The following is a 17273-nucleotide window of genomic DNA, read 5'->3' on the forward strand; positions in this document are numbered from 1 at the left end:
CCTAGCACCATGTCCTACATGTGTCCTTGGCAGAGATGGACCCAACCCCAGGTTTCTTCCTGTCCTGGAGGCCCTGACTGCTTGCCTGCCTGCCAGGGGCCCCAGAGGGAACGTCTCTGCGGGGCTCCCATTCCAGGCCTGGAACAGCAGAGGAGTCGGCTTGGCAGGTGTCACCAGTAGTGGGGATGTGGTTCCCTTGGCCCAGTTCATTGCTCAGAGGCAAAGGAACCAGTCTTGGGAGGCTTGAGTTTGTTGACAAAATCTGTTTCACGGTTTATATTAGCTTTGGCTCTGTCCGAAGTTTCCAAAAAGGCGACTTTCCATAGATATATTTCCATAGACTCCCCTCTCCTTTGCTCACCTCACTGGTTTTCCTGTGAGTAAAACATTAGTCTTCTTGTTTTGCTTTAAGATTCATCAGACCAGCTCCACCCAGGCCTTAGGCCGGCCTTCCTCCCCCTACCTGCACTCTGCCCCCTGACGCTTGTGTTCCTGCTCTTGAGCAATGTCTAAACAAGGAAGAGATTAACGTCATTCTCCTCTGACCTTGGGCAGCTATGAGAGGGACAAGCCTGTCACAGGGAAGCAAAATGCTGGTTATGTTGCCGCAGACTGCCCCACTGCCACCCCACCCCATCTGCTAACAACTGAACTGGAGAAGAGACATCAGCATCCCACTGCCTCCTCCCAAAGCCCCAAGACAGGATGCGTGGGAGTGTCTCAGCCCCTGCTCACAGGAACTGTGAAGCGGTGACAGCGGGAACCCATCTGGGTACATCAGGCCTTCCCTAACGGGGCAGGCAGTACTTGACTAATGAGCAGACGGGTCCCCAGGGAGACTAGTGGCAGGCAGGGAGAGCAGGGCTGATCCCCATCGGTCCCTCTGGCTAGGCCACAGGATTCTGTGAAAACTGGCAAGTTGGAGGGTCTGGGGAAGAGGAGGGTGGTTGAACAGATCATGTTGGAGGAGTAAGGTGGAACAGGGTGTTCCAGAGGGTCTGGGGCTTATCACTGAAGTTTGAGCTGGGGAGTGGCCTCATCAGAGCCCTTCCGGCAAGCCCATTTGGTGGGGGAGGGGGACTGTGGGGACTGGAAGCTGATGGGAGGAAGCCTGGGCAGTCCTGGGTGGGGGCACTGTGCCAGGCGGAGGGTGGCATGGAGTTGGTAGAGGTTGGAGTAGGGGTGCTGAGAGCCATTCGATCCCTTATTTTCAGGCAGAGCCTCAAGCGTGAAATGGGTACCATCAACAGAAGCAGGGAGGGCTGGGGTTCATTTGACCCGTGTTTATGATGTTTTGGGGTTCTGGGAGTGAGGCGAGAGTCGGATGGCTGGCATTTCTTTGGCCTTCAGGTGGGCTGAGGGCTGGCCCCTGGGAGGGAGCCTTCCCAGTTCTCAGCCAGCACCCACCCAGGGCACCTAAGTCTATAATCGCACCATTCTAATATTGCGAAGCAAGCACTCTTCTATATTAAGAATGCAGGATATCATGGTTGATGTCTGGTCTTCAGTTCTTTACAGCGTTTTCTCACCTTCGTGTCTGATGGGTCTGATGGGGGCACATTTTTAGCCCCAAGCCTGGGCGCTGCCAAATAAAACTCAGATGATATTGTTAGAGGCTGTATATTTTAATCATGGTGACAGTAGAAAGAATAAAGATGAAAAAAGAAAGGAAGAAAGGAACGGAGGGAGGAACCAAGGAAGGGGAAGAAAGGTGGCATTTGTCCCTCTAACCACTTGGAGGAGTTCTGATCCACAGACTGTTGGAGTTAACAGCAGATGCTTCAGTTTATTAACTGGGATGGTGTGCCCCCATGTGGCAACAGCACAAACACAGTTTAAACTCAGCCCACCCACTGCTAGCTTTAAGAATGTTAATTTTTTTTTTTTTAAGATTTTATTTATTGGGGTGCCTGGGTGGCTCAGTTGGTTAAGCAACTGCCTTCGGCTCAGGTCATGATCCTGGAGTCCCGGGATCGAGTCCCGCATCGGGCTCCCTGCTCGGCGAGGGGCCTGCTTCTCCCTCTAACCCTCCCTGCTCTCATGTACTCTCTCTCTCTCTCATTCTCACTCTCTCAAAATAAATAAATAAATCTTTAAAAAAAAAGATTTTATTTATTTGAGAGAGAGAGGGAAAGAGCATGGTGGGGGGGGAGGGTCAGAGGCAGAGGGAGAAGCAGGCTCCTCACTGAGCAGGGAGCCTGACCTGGGGCTTGATCCCAGGACCCCAGGATCACCACCTGAGCCAAAGGCAGCTGGTTAACTGAGCCACCCAGGCGCCCCAAGAATGTTAAATTCTTGACACATTTTTAAAAATTTGGGATATGCATTATTTCAAACTTGGGGCATTAAGTGAGATATCATAAACAGTTTTGAATTTGAATCGCTCTGTTTCAAATGAGCATAATTCAATTTCAGATAAAATGCCACTGTACTACCACCAAAAGAGAAGAAATGCAGATATTTTTTTAACAGCTTTATTGAGGTATAATTTACACACCATCAACTCCATCCATTGTAAGTGTACAATTTAAGGATTTTATTTATTTATTTAAAAGATTTTATTTATTTATTTGACAGAGAGAGACATAGCGAGAGAGGTAACACAAGCAGGGGGAGTAGGAGAGGGAGAAGCAGGCTTCCCCGCGGAGCAGGGAGCCCTATGTGGGGCTCGATCCCAGGACCCTGAGATCACGACCTGAGCCGAAGGCAGACGCTTAACGACTGAGCCACCCCGGCGCCCACAATTTAAGGATTTTAATAAATTTCCTGAGTCATGCAGCCCTCATGACAGTCTAATTTTGTTTTTTTAGAAAGATTTTATTTATTTATTTGAGGGAGGGGGGTGGGGGTGGGAGGTGGTGAGGGGCAGAGGGAGAAGCAGGCTCCCTGCTTGAGCAGGGAGCCTGACAAGGGGCTCGATCCCAGGACCCTGAGAAAATGACCTGAGTCGAAGGCAGATGCTTATCCGACTGAGCCACCCAAGTGCCCCGACAGTCTAGTTTCAGAACATGTCCATCACCCCATAAAGACAAGTGGTAACTGGGCTTTCTGGCAAAATCCATAGCCAGATCAACATGCTTGCCCCCATCCCACCCTAAACCAATGCCAGGCAAGACGAATGTAAAGGCCCATTCAATTATTCAGCCACAGGTCCACCCCACCCTGCAAATGTCTACACTCTTCCTTCCTCTCCCCTTGCTTCCAATAGCTGAGTCTTGGCTCATCCTGGCCCCTGGGCTCACCTTTTCCTTCCCTCTCTCCACCAGTGGCTGTGAGGAGCCACTCTGGGCTGGAACAGATGTTATTTTCTGGGGTTCTGAGCTTTGACATGCCCCAGAGCCAACCCCAGCCTGTGGAAGCCTTCCATCCCATCTCCTGTCTCCTTCTAGCTCAGAATGGGAGACTATTTCCTGCCCCTCCAATCTGATGTAATAAAGCTGGGCTCTCAGGATTGCTTTTCCGTGTCACTTTGGGGGTTCCTGTCTAACACTGTTGGGTACTTCCCATGGGAGAAGAGTTCACACTGTTCCAGAACAGATTGCTCCTCCATCTTCTCCATGGGTCTGTCTTTGCCTCCTCATCCAGTCAGTCTCTTCCCCACTTGGCTGGTAAGGTTGGTCAGGGATCCTGGTGGACTTGCCCTCTATGGTCTCCTTAAACTATGGGAAAGCCCTCTCCCCTTTTCTGCTGGGGAGGGTATGGATTTTTGTCTGCTTTGTTCACTGATGTGTTCCAAGGGCCTAGAACAGTACCTGAACCATAGTAGGCATTAATAAAATTTATTGAACCAAGTATAACTGGAGTCTGCAGAGGGCAGGAATGTTCTCAATTCCCTCCCAGCCGGGTAGTTGGGAAGCCCTTTGTGGGGAGAGGTTCCATTTGATCTATTTCAAGCTTATTTGGGTTGCATTTCTTCAAGGACCCTTGATTTATGGATTATCTTGGCAGAAGCTGGTCTGACCTTCCACAGAATTCCCACAGACCTTTCATGTTCCTTTGCGCAGGCCAATCATCGGTGCTGTTTGGCTGGGTCAGTTCTCCCAAGTAGACCCATAACCCCAGCTGAGCCAGTCCACCCTGAGCCATTTGGACAGCTGCTTCAACCACTGCTGGGCTGCCTTTGGGGGTTGTGATTTCCCAACTCCTCCTTCTGGCCTTGCCCTCCACCAAATGCGCTCTCTAGATCCCTTCTCCTGAGAGTCCTGAAAGGGGGGTCACCTTGAGGACACAGCCTTCAGGTCCCTCTCCCCATTGGGATTCTGGTCTTCACCCCAGTTTTGTAGGTGACTTAATTTCCGACCTCACTGAAGCCTCATCGTTCCTTGTAGTGGGCCGCTATGCCTTTGCCTTCTGTGTGGGAAGATGCTACCACCTCTCCCATCCCCTATTGGAGGAATTCTGCTGTGGCTGTCCCCTTCCCAGTGATCCATTCTAGAGGAGGCCGTTCTGGGTGCAAGGGCTGCGTTAATGGCCCCAGGCCTGCAGGCCCACCCAGAGACTCCACCGTACCCTGGAGTCGGCTCCTCATTCCACCCTTGAGGCAGCCTGGCCCGCGGCGGTGGGGGGCGTGGCGAGGGCCGGGGTAGGTGCCGAGGGCGGAGTTGGGTTGTGGGCGGGCTTAGGGGCGGGGCTGAGAAGCGGACAGTCCCCGGGCCGAGGGCCGCAAGTCGGTCTGGGGGCGGGGCCGAGAGCGGTGCTGGGGGCGGAGTCTGGCCGGGGCGGTGCTGGGGGCGGCTCTGAGGGTGGAGTCTGATCGGGGGTGTGGCTGAGGGCGGGGTCTGTCCCGCGAAGTGCTGAGGTTAGAGTGGGGATGGGGCGGGCCCAAGGTGCTGAGGGTAGAGTCGGGCTGGGGCGGGGCTGAGGCCGGGCGCGAGAGCCGGACTGGCCCGGAACGAGCAGAGGGCCGGCCGCGGAGCTTTGCGGAGGCGGGACTAGGCGAGTCCCGGGCTGAGCGGAGGCCCGCGGGGCTCCGGGCTGGCCGGGGTCGGGGGGGCGGAGGGGGCGGAGGGGGCGGGGGGGCTGCCGGGGCGGGGCCGGGGCGGAGCCGGGCCGGGGCCGGCTGTCGGCGGCGCCCCTACTTCAGGTGTTGCGGCGGTTCCACGTCGCCAGGCGGTCCGCTGCTTCCGTGAGCTCAGGCTTCCCTCAGTGTCCGGAGCGCCGGCCCTTCGGCTCCCGCGCGGCCATGGCGGGGCCGGGCCCGGGCGCGGGAGACCCGGACGAACAGTACGATTTCCTGTTCAAGCTGGTGCTGGTGGGCGACGCTAGCGTGGGCAAGACGTGCGTGGTGCAGCGCTTCAAGACGGGCGCTTTCTCGGAGCGCCAGGGCAGCACCATCGGCGTCGACTTCACCATGAAGACGCTGGAGATCCAGGGCAAGCGGGTCAAGGTGGGAGGCCCGGCCTGGGGTCGCCGCGCGGGGGTGGCCTGGCCCTCTGGCTGCCGCGCAGCCCGGGCTCCGACGGGCACCGGGTGTCGACCGGGACCCCTAGAAGACGCTCCCTCAGCGGGGGCGGCCTCAGGCCGCAGCGAGCGCCCCGGATTGTCTTGAGGTTTCTGGCAAATCTCTTTCGATTCCCTTTCTCTTCCTCCTGTCGGAGCAGGCCTGGGCCTTGGTGTCTGAGTCAGGTTCAGTCCTCAGAGCGCTGGCCTTGGGGTGTGTGTGTGTGTGTGTGTGTGTGTGTGTGTGTCTGTCTGTCTGTCTGTCTGTCTTGGGGGTAATGCGGGGGGAGGAGGCCCTGCCCGCCGGAGCTCACACCCTGGGGGCACTTCTCCAAAATAACTTCGCCAGTGGAAGGCAGCAGAGCGCCTCGGAGTGCGGGGGACAGAAGGCCGCCTGGCTGGCCTGACCCTTCCCCACCGCGATCGAAGCCCCCACCTCGGCCCTGGTGGGGGGAACCCGGCCAGAAAACTACACCCCCCCCACGACTAGGAGGGATCAGGAAGTAGTTGTTTCTAGGACCGGAGGGCCAAAACTTTTTGTCAGAATTTCCGGCCTGGCCACGCCTCCCTGCAGTCTCTTTGTGGACCTGGTGGTGGAACTTTACTCGACGAGGGCCAGCACTGGGTCCCCTCCCCCAGCTGGAGTTTGATAGAAACTGAAAAGTTCACAGATACCGGAAGGTGGGGGAGAGGACCAAACTTTGGCAATGACTCTGAATAGAAACAGCAGGATGTAGTTGCCACAATGTCCTGGCAATGGTTTGATAAATAATATTTGTGATTAATGAATCAGAGTTTCTTTAACCTGGCTACCAGCCCTACCTAATAGAGTTAGGAGACCGTGGCCAGGGCAGAGCATTGTTTTTGCTCAGTAACTTAACTGAGCTGTGCAGAAATCTTTTCCATTCTTTCATGGTTTTCAGTTCACATGATCTTCAGGACAGCTCTTAAGAGCACTGGGCAGGGGCAGCACAGGGCAAGTGTTATCTCCTGTTATCTCTGTGTTTTCTAGAAGCTGAGCCAGGGTATTGGAGTCCCTTGAGACCGAATGCTCTGGTGCTTTGCGTCCCTGGGCTGCTGTAGCCCTGCTCATGTTTGCCTTTTGCCAGGGTACTTAGCTCTTTGTTTCTGTAAAATTGGGATAATTTCTGGGTGTTGCCTACCTCCTGTCCCTCCGTGGAGAAGTAGTAAGCCAACAAACTTTACATGACCACAGTGCCTCTAGAGTTCATGTGCCACAGGAAACAGAGACTCCCTGCCTGAAGGGTTTTGTTTTGTTTTGTTTTGTTTTGTTTTAAAGAATCTTTTGGGTTTCTCTGTGTTTTTGGTTTCCTTAGCTTAGAAAAAAAAAAAAGAGCAAGGTGTGGCAGGCAGCTTTGAGTCATTTTTTGGGACCACCCCTTTGGAACAGGTGGCGAGGGAAGGGCTGTAGGATGGGTGGAGTGTGTCTATGGATGAGTTTGTGCCCTGTGATGATGCCAGCAGCCACAGGGAAAGCGGAGTGCCTAAAATACAGGCATAAATAGCAGTGGTGTAAAAAAAAAAAAAATAGCAGTGGTGTTCCTGCAAGCTGTCGGCCTTCTCCTGCACCCGAGTGTTTGTGGTGGCTGGGTGCTGACGGTGGTCAAGGAGGGGGCAGGGTGTTCCTGTTGACCTGGCGAGATAACAGCCTGTGCCCCAGTGGAGCCTAGGGTGTGCTGTGTACCCGAGCGCAGGTTATGCAATGCGGGGCAGGCAGTTCGTGATTTCTGTACCTTATGGTCACCTCCACGTTCTCAGGAGGCCGCCGTGTGTGATTGTGATCAGCACGGGGTAGGGATGGTAAAACCCCTCGGTAGTTAGAATGGCTGCGCCTCTTGAGAGGCCGTTGTGTGCCAGCTGATGTGCAGATGTGTTCTTATTAACCCTGTACTGGCATAGGACAGGCTGGCCCCAGGGCACAGCCAGTCACTGACTGAAGTGGGCATTTTTCTTCCAGTGTTTCTGACTCCATAGCATTGAGGGCTTTCCCCTATGCCAGACTGCTTCTTAGAATCTGATTGTTCGGAGTGGGAAAGTCTTTGGCATTTATCTACCTCCTCATTTTGCAGTCAGGGAAACCTGGGGCCCAGAGTGCTAAAGAGGCTTTGGATTGAAACTGAGCAGCAGTGGGTGGGGAACGGTCCATCAACAGCAGTTTTGGGGCTCTACTGACTCAGCAGGAGCAAGTCATTTTTGCTTTCCAAGTCTGTTTCCTCATCCATAAAATGCCTCGGAGGTGTCTTGGTTTTTTTAAAAAAAACTTCAGGTTTGTTAGAGTTAAATTGATACTCCTTAAGCTTCACCCATTTTAGGTGTACCGTTCTGTGAATTCTTTTTTTTTTTTTAAGATTTTATTTATTTGGCAGAGGGAGACACAGCGAGAGAGGGAACACAAGCAGGGGGCGTGGGAGAGGGAGAAGCAGGCTTCCCGCAGAGCAGGGAGCCCGATGTGGGGCTCGATCCCAGGACCCTGGGATCATGACCTGAGCCGAAGGCAGACGCCCAACGACTGAGCCACCCAGGCGCCCCCGTTCTGTGAATTCTGACGAAATGTATACAGTCCCATAGTCACCACCACAGTCACAGTATAGAATATTTCCAGCAACCCACAAAGTTCCCTTGTGTCCTTTTTTGTCAGTGTCCTCCCTTCACCCCAGCCCCTGTCAATCACCGATCTGTTTTCTGTCCCTATAGTTTCAGCAGTGTGATTTTTTTTTTTTTTAAGATTTTGTTTATTTATTTGTCGGAGACACAGCAAGAGAGGGAACACAAGGGGGGGAGTGGGAGAGGGAGAAGCAGGCTTCCCGCCAAGCAGGGAACCCGATGCGGGGCTCGATCCCAGGACCCTGGGACCATGACCTGAGCAGAAGGCAGACGCCTAATGACTGAACCACCCAGGCGCCCTCGGCAATGTGATTTTAACTGGAACCTTTGACGAGCCAGATTTTATTGTTATTGTTCCTGCAGAAAGTGTGACCACATCAGGGATTTTGTTTAAAACCTTTCCAGGGGCTATCTGGGGCCGAGCAAGGCTCCAGCATGATCCCCCAAAACTCCTCTCCTTGTTCTGCGGCTTTTGTTAGAGCTTGACGAGCCCAGAGATAGATCACCTGGTGTTTTTCCAGCTCCTCTGAGCTCCAGTGCTTGGGGGTGCTGTGGGGGTCAAGGGGGAAGGCCAGGAGGCCACAAGTTCAGAAGGGCCTTAACTAACTTCTCACCCAGCCAGAGCAGAACCACTTTTATCCAGTTCTATATTGAGGTTCCACTTGTTTTTATTTGGCTGAAAAGTTCTGCTGGTAAAAAAATAAAAAAGTTTGCAACATCACAGATCTAATTAAACCCCTTTATTTCTATAGTCACTTCCTGTTGCAACCAGAATGACATCCAGACTCCTCACCTGAAGAGGTGGGCCCCTGTCTCCCTTGGCCGGTGTATCTCCTTCCCTCTGCCCCTCACTCACCGCCCTCTAGCCTCGAGAGCCCTTTCTGTCCTTCAGACACGCCTGCCTTGGGCTCTTTGTACCTGTCCTCCCCGCCCCCGTATAGCATGTCCCTACATCCCCCTGCTGCTTCATCATTTGGCTCCCACTGCAAATGCCTCCTCCTCAGAGAGAGGCCTTCCCTGACCTTCTGGACCCTCTGTCCCATTACAGGGTGAGTTCAGGGGTAAGTTCATAGCACTTACCAGGACTTGAAATGACCTCATGTATTGGTCTCCTGTACAAGGTCTGTCTACTCCTTGAAAGTGCAGGGATTTAGTCTGCTTTGTGGGCCTGTGAGTCCCCCCACACCTACAACAGTGTTAGACATATGGTGCACAGAACATGTCTGGGAATTGATTTTTATTAATAGAGGGGAAGCTGGGGCGCCTGGGTGGCTCAGTTGGTTAAGCAACTGCCTTTGGCTCAGGTCATGATCCCGGAGTTCCGGGATCGAGTCCCGCATCGGGCTCCCTGCTCAGCGGGGAGTCTGCTTCTCCCTCTGACCCTCTTCCCTCTCGTGCTCTCTGTCTCTCATTCTCTCTCTCTCAAATAAATAAATAAAATCTTAAAAAAAAAATAGAGGGGAAGCTGAGGTCAAAATAAGTGAAGTGTGACCAGCATGCCTAAGGCCACACACAAATCAGGGGCAAAACCAGGACTTGAACCCAGGGTCTGCCTGGGTCCTAAGCCCAGGGCTCATTTTTACACTTGCCACCCGTCTGAGTCCCTCTGAGTTCAGAATGATGACCCTGGGAATCTACAAGTTAATGAATCTAGTAAAAATGCAGTTGCAGCCACCGTACTTTGAGAAACAACGTGGACTTGGGCATTTTATAGATTTTTCAGTAATAAGGGTTGAAGCCCTAGCAAGTTTCAGGATGTTTGTCTGCTACCAGAACGTCTAGCCAGCTCTGAACAGCTCACCTAGCCTGCTGTGCTGGTTAGTAAGGCTCCATATAGGGTGATGGGTTCCTGTGCCCACCCCATTTGGATTCACATAGCTCTAGCTATGCAGGTTGAACTTTAAGAGCGAATCTGGGAGGGTGGGGGGCTGCATCTTCCAAACTGTGAAGTCTCTGAAAGAGAACCCTGGCTTAGGAGTCTGAAGGTCTGAGTCTTACTTCCGGCCTCACCACAACCGTGGCCAATTCCTTTTCCCTTCTTAGACCCCACAGCTTCCGCATTTGTGAGTTGGGACTAATGATCTTTGCTCTGCCCACTTCTTAGGGTTGTTGGAAAACTATGGACATGCTTAAACTAGTATAAAAAATTCCCTTTATATATATTTGAATAGATAACCCGTCTACACGGTCCAGAATTTCAAAATTTCAAAGGTATAAAAAGGCAGACAGTAAAAAAAAAAATCTCCCTTTCACCTTCGTCCTCCAACCCCGCAGTGCCCTCTAAGGAGAATCAATTGGTGTTACTGGTTTCTTTTCTATCCTGAGAGTGCTATTGCGAATAAAACCAAGGAATTACAAATATGAGGACTTAAATTATTATGGCCGTTGTTACCCTTTTCCTCCTTATCTCAGACAGATGATTTCTTAACTCCCCCTTCCCCCACTCTTTGCTCCCCGCCCCCGCTGCCCCCCAACCTCACTATCCCCCAGGAAATCTCAGCCAGTTCTAAATCCTTAAAACATTCTTACTGCTCCTCTACTCTCTCTTATCTGGGACAACACAAAGGCCTGTTATGTAAACTCGTTTTGCAGATCACTGGGGACACAGGCCTCAAGTCCACACACAGAGGTTAGCCTTGTCGAATTGTACCCCCTTTATTCAGCTCTCTGTCGGGTTCACTCTCCCCTTTTTGAGGATGTTGCCAGATCTCTCCTTCGCTGAGGTAAAGTGTATGCCCTTGGGCCTTGGCTCTCAAGCTTCCCTAGGCCCTACAAGTCACCTTTGTTTTTGTAGCTGCTCCTGGCACTTCCCAAAGAGGGGGCAGGCAGGGAAATAGGAACCGCCTTCTTTTTAAAGTTTGCATCTTTGGTCCTTCCAATCAGGGGTCTGCTTTTGCTGTTTGGATCAGGTGCTTTTCTGATTTGGATCTTACTGGTTTGACTTTTTCAGTTTTGATCAGAAATAGCTAAAGGACTGTTAGATTAGAAAGAAGTTCTGGGTCATGCTGATTGTCTGGAGAAATCTGTTCTTGAGGCCAATGACAGCCATCCGTTGCAAAATAAACCTTGCCTCCTGAGGTTTCTAAAAGTCCTGAAGTAGCGCGGGTTGTGGAAAGACAGTGGAAGGAGGGCCAGTGTTGGACCCATGAGGCACCATCTTAAAATCTTGACTTTGCCATGTAGCTCTTTGGGCATGTGACATCACTGCTTCTAATCTGCTTCTCTGCAAACCTCTTAGCTTTAGGAACCTGGCCCATTGCAGATCGTTAGGAAATGGGGACTGACATTGGTGTGGAAATCACCTGGGAGAGAGAGTGGCGTGGGGCTTCTCAGCTTGGGTGCCCAGCTGACCTTGTGCAAGTCACTTCACGGATCTGTTACTCCCATCAGTGAGCTGCAGAAAGAATCCCTGTCTCACCTACTCACACAGGGTTTGCTTGAGGTCACCCTGTGAGAAGGACCACCATCTTACAGAGCGGGACATGAAGGCCTGTATGTGGCAGATCGGAACAGAACCTAGCCTTCTGGCTCCTGGTCTGGTGCTTATTCTCACTGCTGTGCTGTGCCCTCTCCCACTGGTAGTACGTGCACAAACACCACACACGCGCGGAAAGGTTTGGGATGAGTCTAATATCTGGGCCGTCATATATCACTTACATTTTACATTTTTTGTGTGTTTTGATTAGCAGTACTGTATCAGCATCCTAATGCCAGGTGCTGGTTAAACAAACAAATCCTTATTCATTCAGATGAATTGGGTGAATTGGTACATATGGCTAGTGTGAGCAAACGAAAAAGCCCATCTTCTAGAATGGCTTACAAAATGCTGTGCTGTTGAACATAGAGCAGCAGAACCCGAGCTAGTGCTGTTAGAGAATCTCTCCAACCTGCTGTGATAAATTGATAAGCAAGGACAATTGCTCATTAATAACTTCTATATCTATACCATGACATACATGGATTCCTCTGATCTTACTTGTACTCCTTTGCCTTGTAAACCTCCCTTTCTTGGACTGGAAAAACAGGAACTTAGTCCTACATGAGGTGTGTAAACATTGTGAGTTCTTCGAGGTTTTTGCACCTGTTCGTTAGTGTTTGAGGTGACACCATCCCGAATTTGGAGTGTGACTAAGGAGTAATGTGACTAATTTGTAAAAAAAAAAAAAAAATAGCAACCTAGAACCTGATGTGTGCATGGGTGCTGCCCCTTTCAAAATCGTCTCCTTGAGAAATTGTGTGCGTTATTTCCCAAATGTTTGATCAGCTGTGACGATCCTTATTCACATTCTTCAGAGCCTGCGGCTCTTCCTTCTGGCAGGTCCTTCAGGGGTATATTTGAGAGTGTTCCATAGTGGTAGCGTTCTTTGGTCCAAAGTGAAGTCTAAGCATAAAGTCACAATTCTGGTGCATGTCAGTCCAGGGGGCTTGCCCAAGGGCCCTGACAGCAATTGCAGTGTGTGTTGGGCAGCGACAGGTCATTGGAGTGTGTCATCTCTTGAGGCGACTGCTTTTTAAGGGGATGCTGTTCATCTTAATGCGAGAGGCCCGAAAGGTTGGCTACCAGCTCACAGCTCATGGTTAGTGGGTTAGGATAGCTGATGTGGATGGTGTTGGACCATTTCCTCACTGAAGGATCCCATCACTCACTGAAAAAAAAAAAATCCTATAATTTCCAGCCAGGGAATCCCAACTCCTGCCATTTTGATGCCAAAGAAAGATAAAAATTAGATATTTTTAAAATGAAAAATATTCTGGGGCACCTGGGTGGCTCAGTTGGTTAAGCATCCAACTCTTTTTTTTTTTTTAATATTTTATTTATTTATGAGAGACAGAGAAAGAGGCAGAGGCAGAGGGAGAAGCAGACTCCCTGTGGACCAGGGAGCCTGATGTGGGACTCGATCCCAGGACCCCAGGTTCATGACCAAAGGCAGACGCCTAACTGACTGAGCCACCCAGGTGCCCCACCATTCAACTCCTGATTTTGGCTCAGGTCATGATCTCAGGGTCGTGAGATCGAGCCCCAGGTCAGGCTCCATGCTCAGTGGGGAGTCTGCTTGAGATTCTCTCTTCCTTTGCCCCTCTCCCCAACTTGTGCTCTCTCTCAAATAAATAAGTAAAGAAATAATCTAAAAAAAATGAAAAATGTTCCGTTCACATTTTCCAATGAAAAGCTTTGATTTTTTTGTTTGTTTAACTTGTTTTTTTATTCTTGGGTTTTAACTCTCATGGGTACACAAATATGATTTCGTGATGAAAAAAGTAGATCTTAGCTGTCAGAATAAACTTCAGTTTGCTAGCTATGAATTGTTAATATCTTCCCTGTTGACATTATAGATAATTACATAAAGATCAGTTTTATAAAATACATGAACATTCTTTGAAATACATAGAAAAAAAAGTCTGTTTTATTATTGAGATCACAAGGTAAATACCTCAGTGTAAACTCTGACTCTAGGGTTTTCTTTGGGTTCTTTTCTCCAGAATAAGCCCTTGGTAAGTGTTGGCTGAATGAACTAGCAAGTAGTGAGAGAGAGACAGAGAGGGAGGGAGAGAGAGAAAGAGGGAGAAGGGAGAGCCTTCTAAGCAGGAAAGGGTATCAGTGAACCTCTGCTTGAAGGGTTGGGTTCATGCAGGAGCTTAAGGGCTCCTGGTCAGGGAGGGGAGATAATTGTCAGGTGAAAATGGGAGACCTTATAGGAACTCGGTGTTTTGTTTTGTTTTGATTTTATGACTTGAGAAATAGTGTCACCATAGCGCAAGTTGATGGGCAAAGTTTTTGTAGACTGGTTTCCTGAAAAGCCTAATCTCTTAAAATGTAACTGGCAAAGTTCGGCTAATTTGATGTGAAACAGTCATGGTTGGTATTTTCAAGCCTAGTGTGAAAAACTCATTAAGTATTAAAAGGACTCCAAGCTATAGAATTCCAGCTAGCTTCTTCTTTTTGCCACTCAGGGGTTCCCCTGCCTCTGAGCAGGAGCGTGATAATGGATGGAAGGCCGTGGTGTGTTAAGATGTTTTGGGGCAGTTTGCTCTGCGTGTGTACATGTATGTATACATCAAGAGATTATTATTTTGCTTTACATGAGTTGGCCTTACTTGACTGTCATTATTTGTTTTTTAAAGATTTTATTTATTTATTTGACAGAGAGAGACACAGCGAGAGAGGGAACACAAGCAGGGGGAGTGGGAGAGGGAGAAGCAGGCTTCCTGCCGAGCAGGGAGCCCAATGCGGGGCTCGATCCCAGGACCCTGGGGTCATGATCTGAGCCGAAGGCAGACGCTTAATGACTGAGCCGCCCAGGCGCCCCTTGACTGTCATTTTTTAAAAGATTTTTAAAATTTATTTTAGAGAGAGTGAGAATGTGACTGGGGAGAAAGGCAGAGGGGGAATAGAGTCCCAAGCAGACTCTGCTCTGAGTGCAGAACCCGAGGTGGGGCTCGATCCCACAACCCCGAGATCGTGACCTGAGCTGAAATTAAGAGTCGGACGGATGCTCAACTGACTGAATCGCCCAGGTGCCCCCTTACTTGACAATTTTGTCTAAAGTAGCACTCTGCCAAGTTCCTTAAAAAAAAATCTTTATTGAGATATAATCCATATACCGTAGAACTCCCCCATTTAAAGTGTTCAGTTCACTGTGGTGTTGTATACTCAGAGTTGTATATCCATCACCACAATCAATTTTCAGATATTTTCACTGCCCCCAAAAGAAACCTGCTACCCCTGAGCAGTCATTCCCGTTCCTACCTCCCTATAGCCCCTGGCAACCACTTGTCTACTTTCTGTCTCTACAGGGCTGCCTGTTCTAGACATTCCAGATAAATGGAAACCTACAGTATTGTGGGTTTTCCTGTGTCCAGCTTCCTTCACCAAGCATAACGTTTTTGAGGTCTGAGTTACTTTATATCCCTTGCTTTGTTTTTTCCTTCCTAGCACTTACTACCACCCCATGTCTTGCTCACTTGTTTGCTCCCAGGCCCGGGAGGGCATGTGAGCTCTGCTGTGTACCAGCACTTAGCACTGCACCCTCTCTGCTGTTGTTGAAGGAACTACATGAAGCCCTCTGCCCTCACTTTTCAGTGCTGACTTTCTGCATCACAAAGTATGTCTTGGCCACTGTTGGATCTCTCTCCCATGCCGTCCTCTTAGTAATTTGGAAATACATATGTCCTGTCTCTATTCATCTTGTTAAATGTTAAATACATATTCAAATTTACATTTTCCTACCCGTGGTCTAGAATTAGTATTTATTTCTTTGACCCTAAGAGGACAAGAACGCTGGCACACTTTCCCTCCCTCCTCATTGCCTCCCCACCCCCAGTTTCCACATTGAAATCATCTGGGATTCAAGGGCCAGATCATTATTTATGGTTTTTTTTTGACATTTTGCATCAACAGTTATTTTAATTCCTTTAATTTATTTAATTCCAAGTTTTATTTATTTATTTTTGGCTTACTGTTTTTTATTACTTTATTTTAGTTCATTTGCATTTTGCCTGAATTGTTCCTCAAGTGATTCTTTCAGAAAGAATCTGTAAGTGACTCTTGAAATCAAGTGACCCTTGATTTCTTATGTTCTGAAATCTTACCATAGTGTACCTAGGTTGTGGGATATTTTTTCATTCACCTTGCTCTGAACTCAGTAGGTATAACCAGAGTGAAAATTCCTGTATTTCTAAAGGTCTAAGGATTTTTTTTTTTTAGGATTTATTTCTTTATTTTAGAGAGAGAGAGAGAGCAAGCAAGCATGGTGGGGGGAGGAACAAAGGGAGAGGGCGAGAGAAACCCAGGCAGATTCTACGCTGAGCGTGGAGCAGATGTGGGGCTCGATCTCAGGACCCTGGGATCATGACCTGAGCCAAAACCAAGAGTTGGATGCTTAACCTACTACATCACCCAGGCACCCCTAAAGGTCTAAGGAATTTTTAAAAATGCATTTGATTAGCTCCTCTTCTCCCCTCTGGAGCTTGCATGGTACAGGAGCTGGAATTTAGGGTCTGTTCTTCACATCTCATATCTTCTCCATCTCAACAGCATGGTGCTCTACTGTGCTGTGTTCTGGACAAACCCTGGGCTTCACCTTCCAGCACACTGATTTCCTTTTCAGCTGTGTCTGTTCTTTTTTTTTTTTTTTTAAAGATTTATTTATTTTAGAGAGAGAGAGAGCATGAGTGGGAGGGGCAGAGGGAGAGGAGAGAGATTCTTTTTTTTTTTAAGATTTTATTTATTTATTTGAGAGAGAGAGAATGAGAGAGAGCACAAGAGGGAAGAGGGTCAGAGGGAGAAGCAGACTCCCTGCTGAGCAGGGAGCCCAACGCGGGACTTGATCCCGGGACTCCAGGATCATGACCTGAGCCGAAGGCAGTCGCTTAACCAACTGAGCCACCCAGGCGCCCCAGGGAGAGAGATTCTTAAGCAGACTCTGAGCGCAGTGCTGAGCGCAGAGCCCAACCCGGGGCTCCATCCCAAGATCATGACCTGAGCCAAAATTGAGAGTCAGACGCTTTAACCAAATGCGCCACCCAGGCGTCCCTCAGCTGTATCTGTTCTTTTTTTTTTTTTAATGTTTTATTTATTTATTCATGAGAGTCAGAGAGAGAGAGGCAGAGGCAGAGGGAGAAGCAGGCTCCCCGCCGAGCAGGGAGCCCGATGTGGGACTTGATCCCAGGACCCTGGGATCATGACCTGAGCCGAAGGCAGACGCCTAACCATCCGAGCCACCCAGGCACCCAGCTGAATCTGTTCTGACCATTCATTCCATCTCTTGTTTGATTTTGATAATTACAGTTTTAGTTTCCACGATCTCCAGTTGGTTCTTTTTCATATCAGTAATATTTTCATTCTGCAGATATTAATACTCTTATTTTTCCCAACTTTTTATTATGAAAACTGTCAAGCATATAGAAAAGCTGAAAGAAGAGCACAATAAACCCGAAACCTATCCTCCACCTAGATTCAGCAGTTGTTCTGTTTTACTCTGCTTCATCTTTCTGTATATGTAATATACCTTTTTTTTTAATTTGAAAATAAGTTGCAGATAACATGATATATCACCCCATAGCTCAACATACAACTTTTAAGAATAGGCATGATTTTTTTTTTTTATTTTTTAAACTCCAGTGTAGTTAACATACAGTGTTACTAGTTTCAGGTATACAGTATAATGATTCAACAGTTCTATACATTGTTCAGTGCTCTTCATGATAAG

At 49.3% G+C, this 17273-nt stretch overlaps 1 protein-coding gene across 1 annotated transcript in view; it reads left to right on the plus strand.

Annotated features, from left to right (window-relative positions):
- The first annotated feature begins 5037 nt into the window (after positions 1 to 5037).
- Positions 5038 to 17273, plus strand: part of RAB43 (RAB43, member RAS oncogene family) — a 36714-nt gene continuing 24478 nt past the window's right edge. Inside the window, exon 1 of the mRNA XM_028101559.2 lies at positions 5038 to 5386. Coding sequence (XP_027957360.1) covers positions 5183 to 5386 — 204 coding nt within the window. The 5' untranslated portion in view covers positions 5038 to 5182. The remainder of the gene's footprint in view (positions 5387 to 17273) is intronic.

The sequence above is a fragment of the Eumetopias jubatus genome, unplaced genomic scaffold, assembly GCF_037043125.1.
Source record: "Eumetopias jubatus isolate StellerSeaLion01/CBP00866 unplaced genomic scaffold, mEumJub1_p1.0 scaffold_1, whole genome shotgun sequence".
NCBI lineage: Eukaryota > Metazoa > Chordata > Mammalia > Carnivora > Otariidae > Eumetopias > Eumetopias jubatus.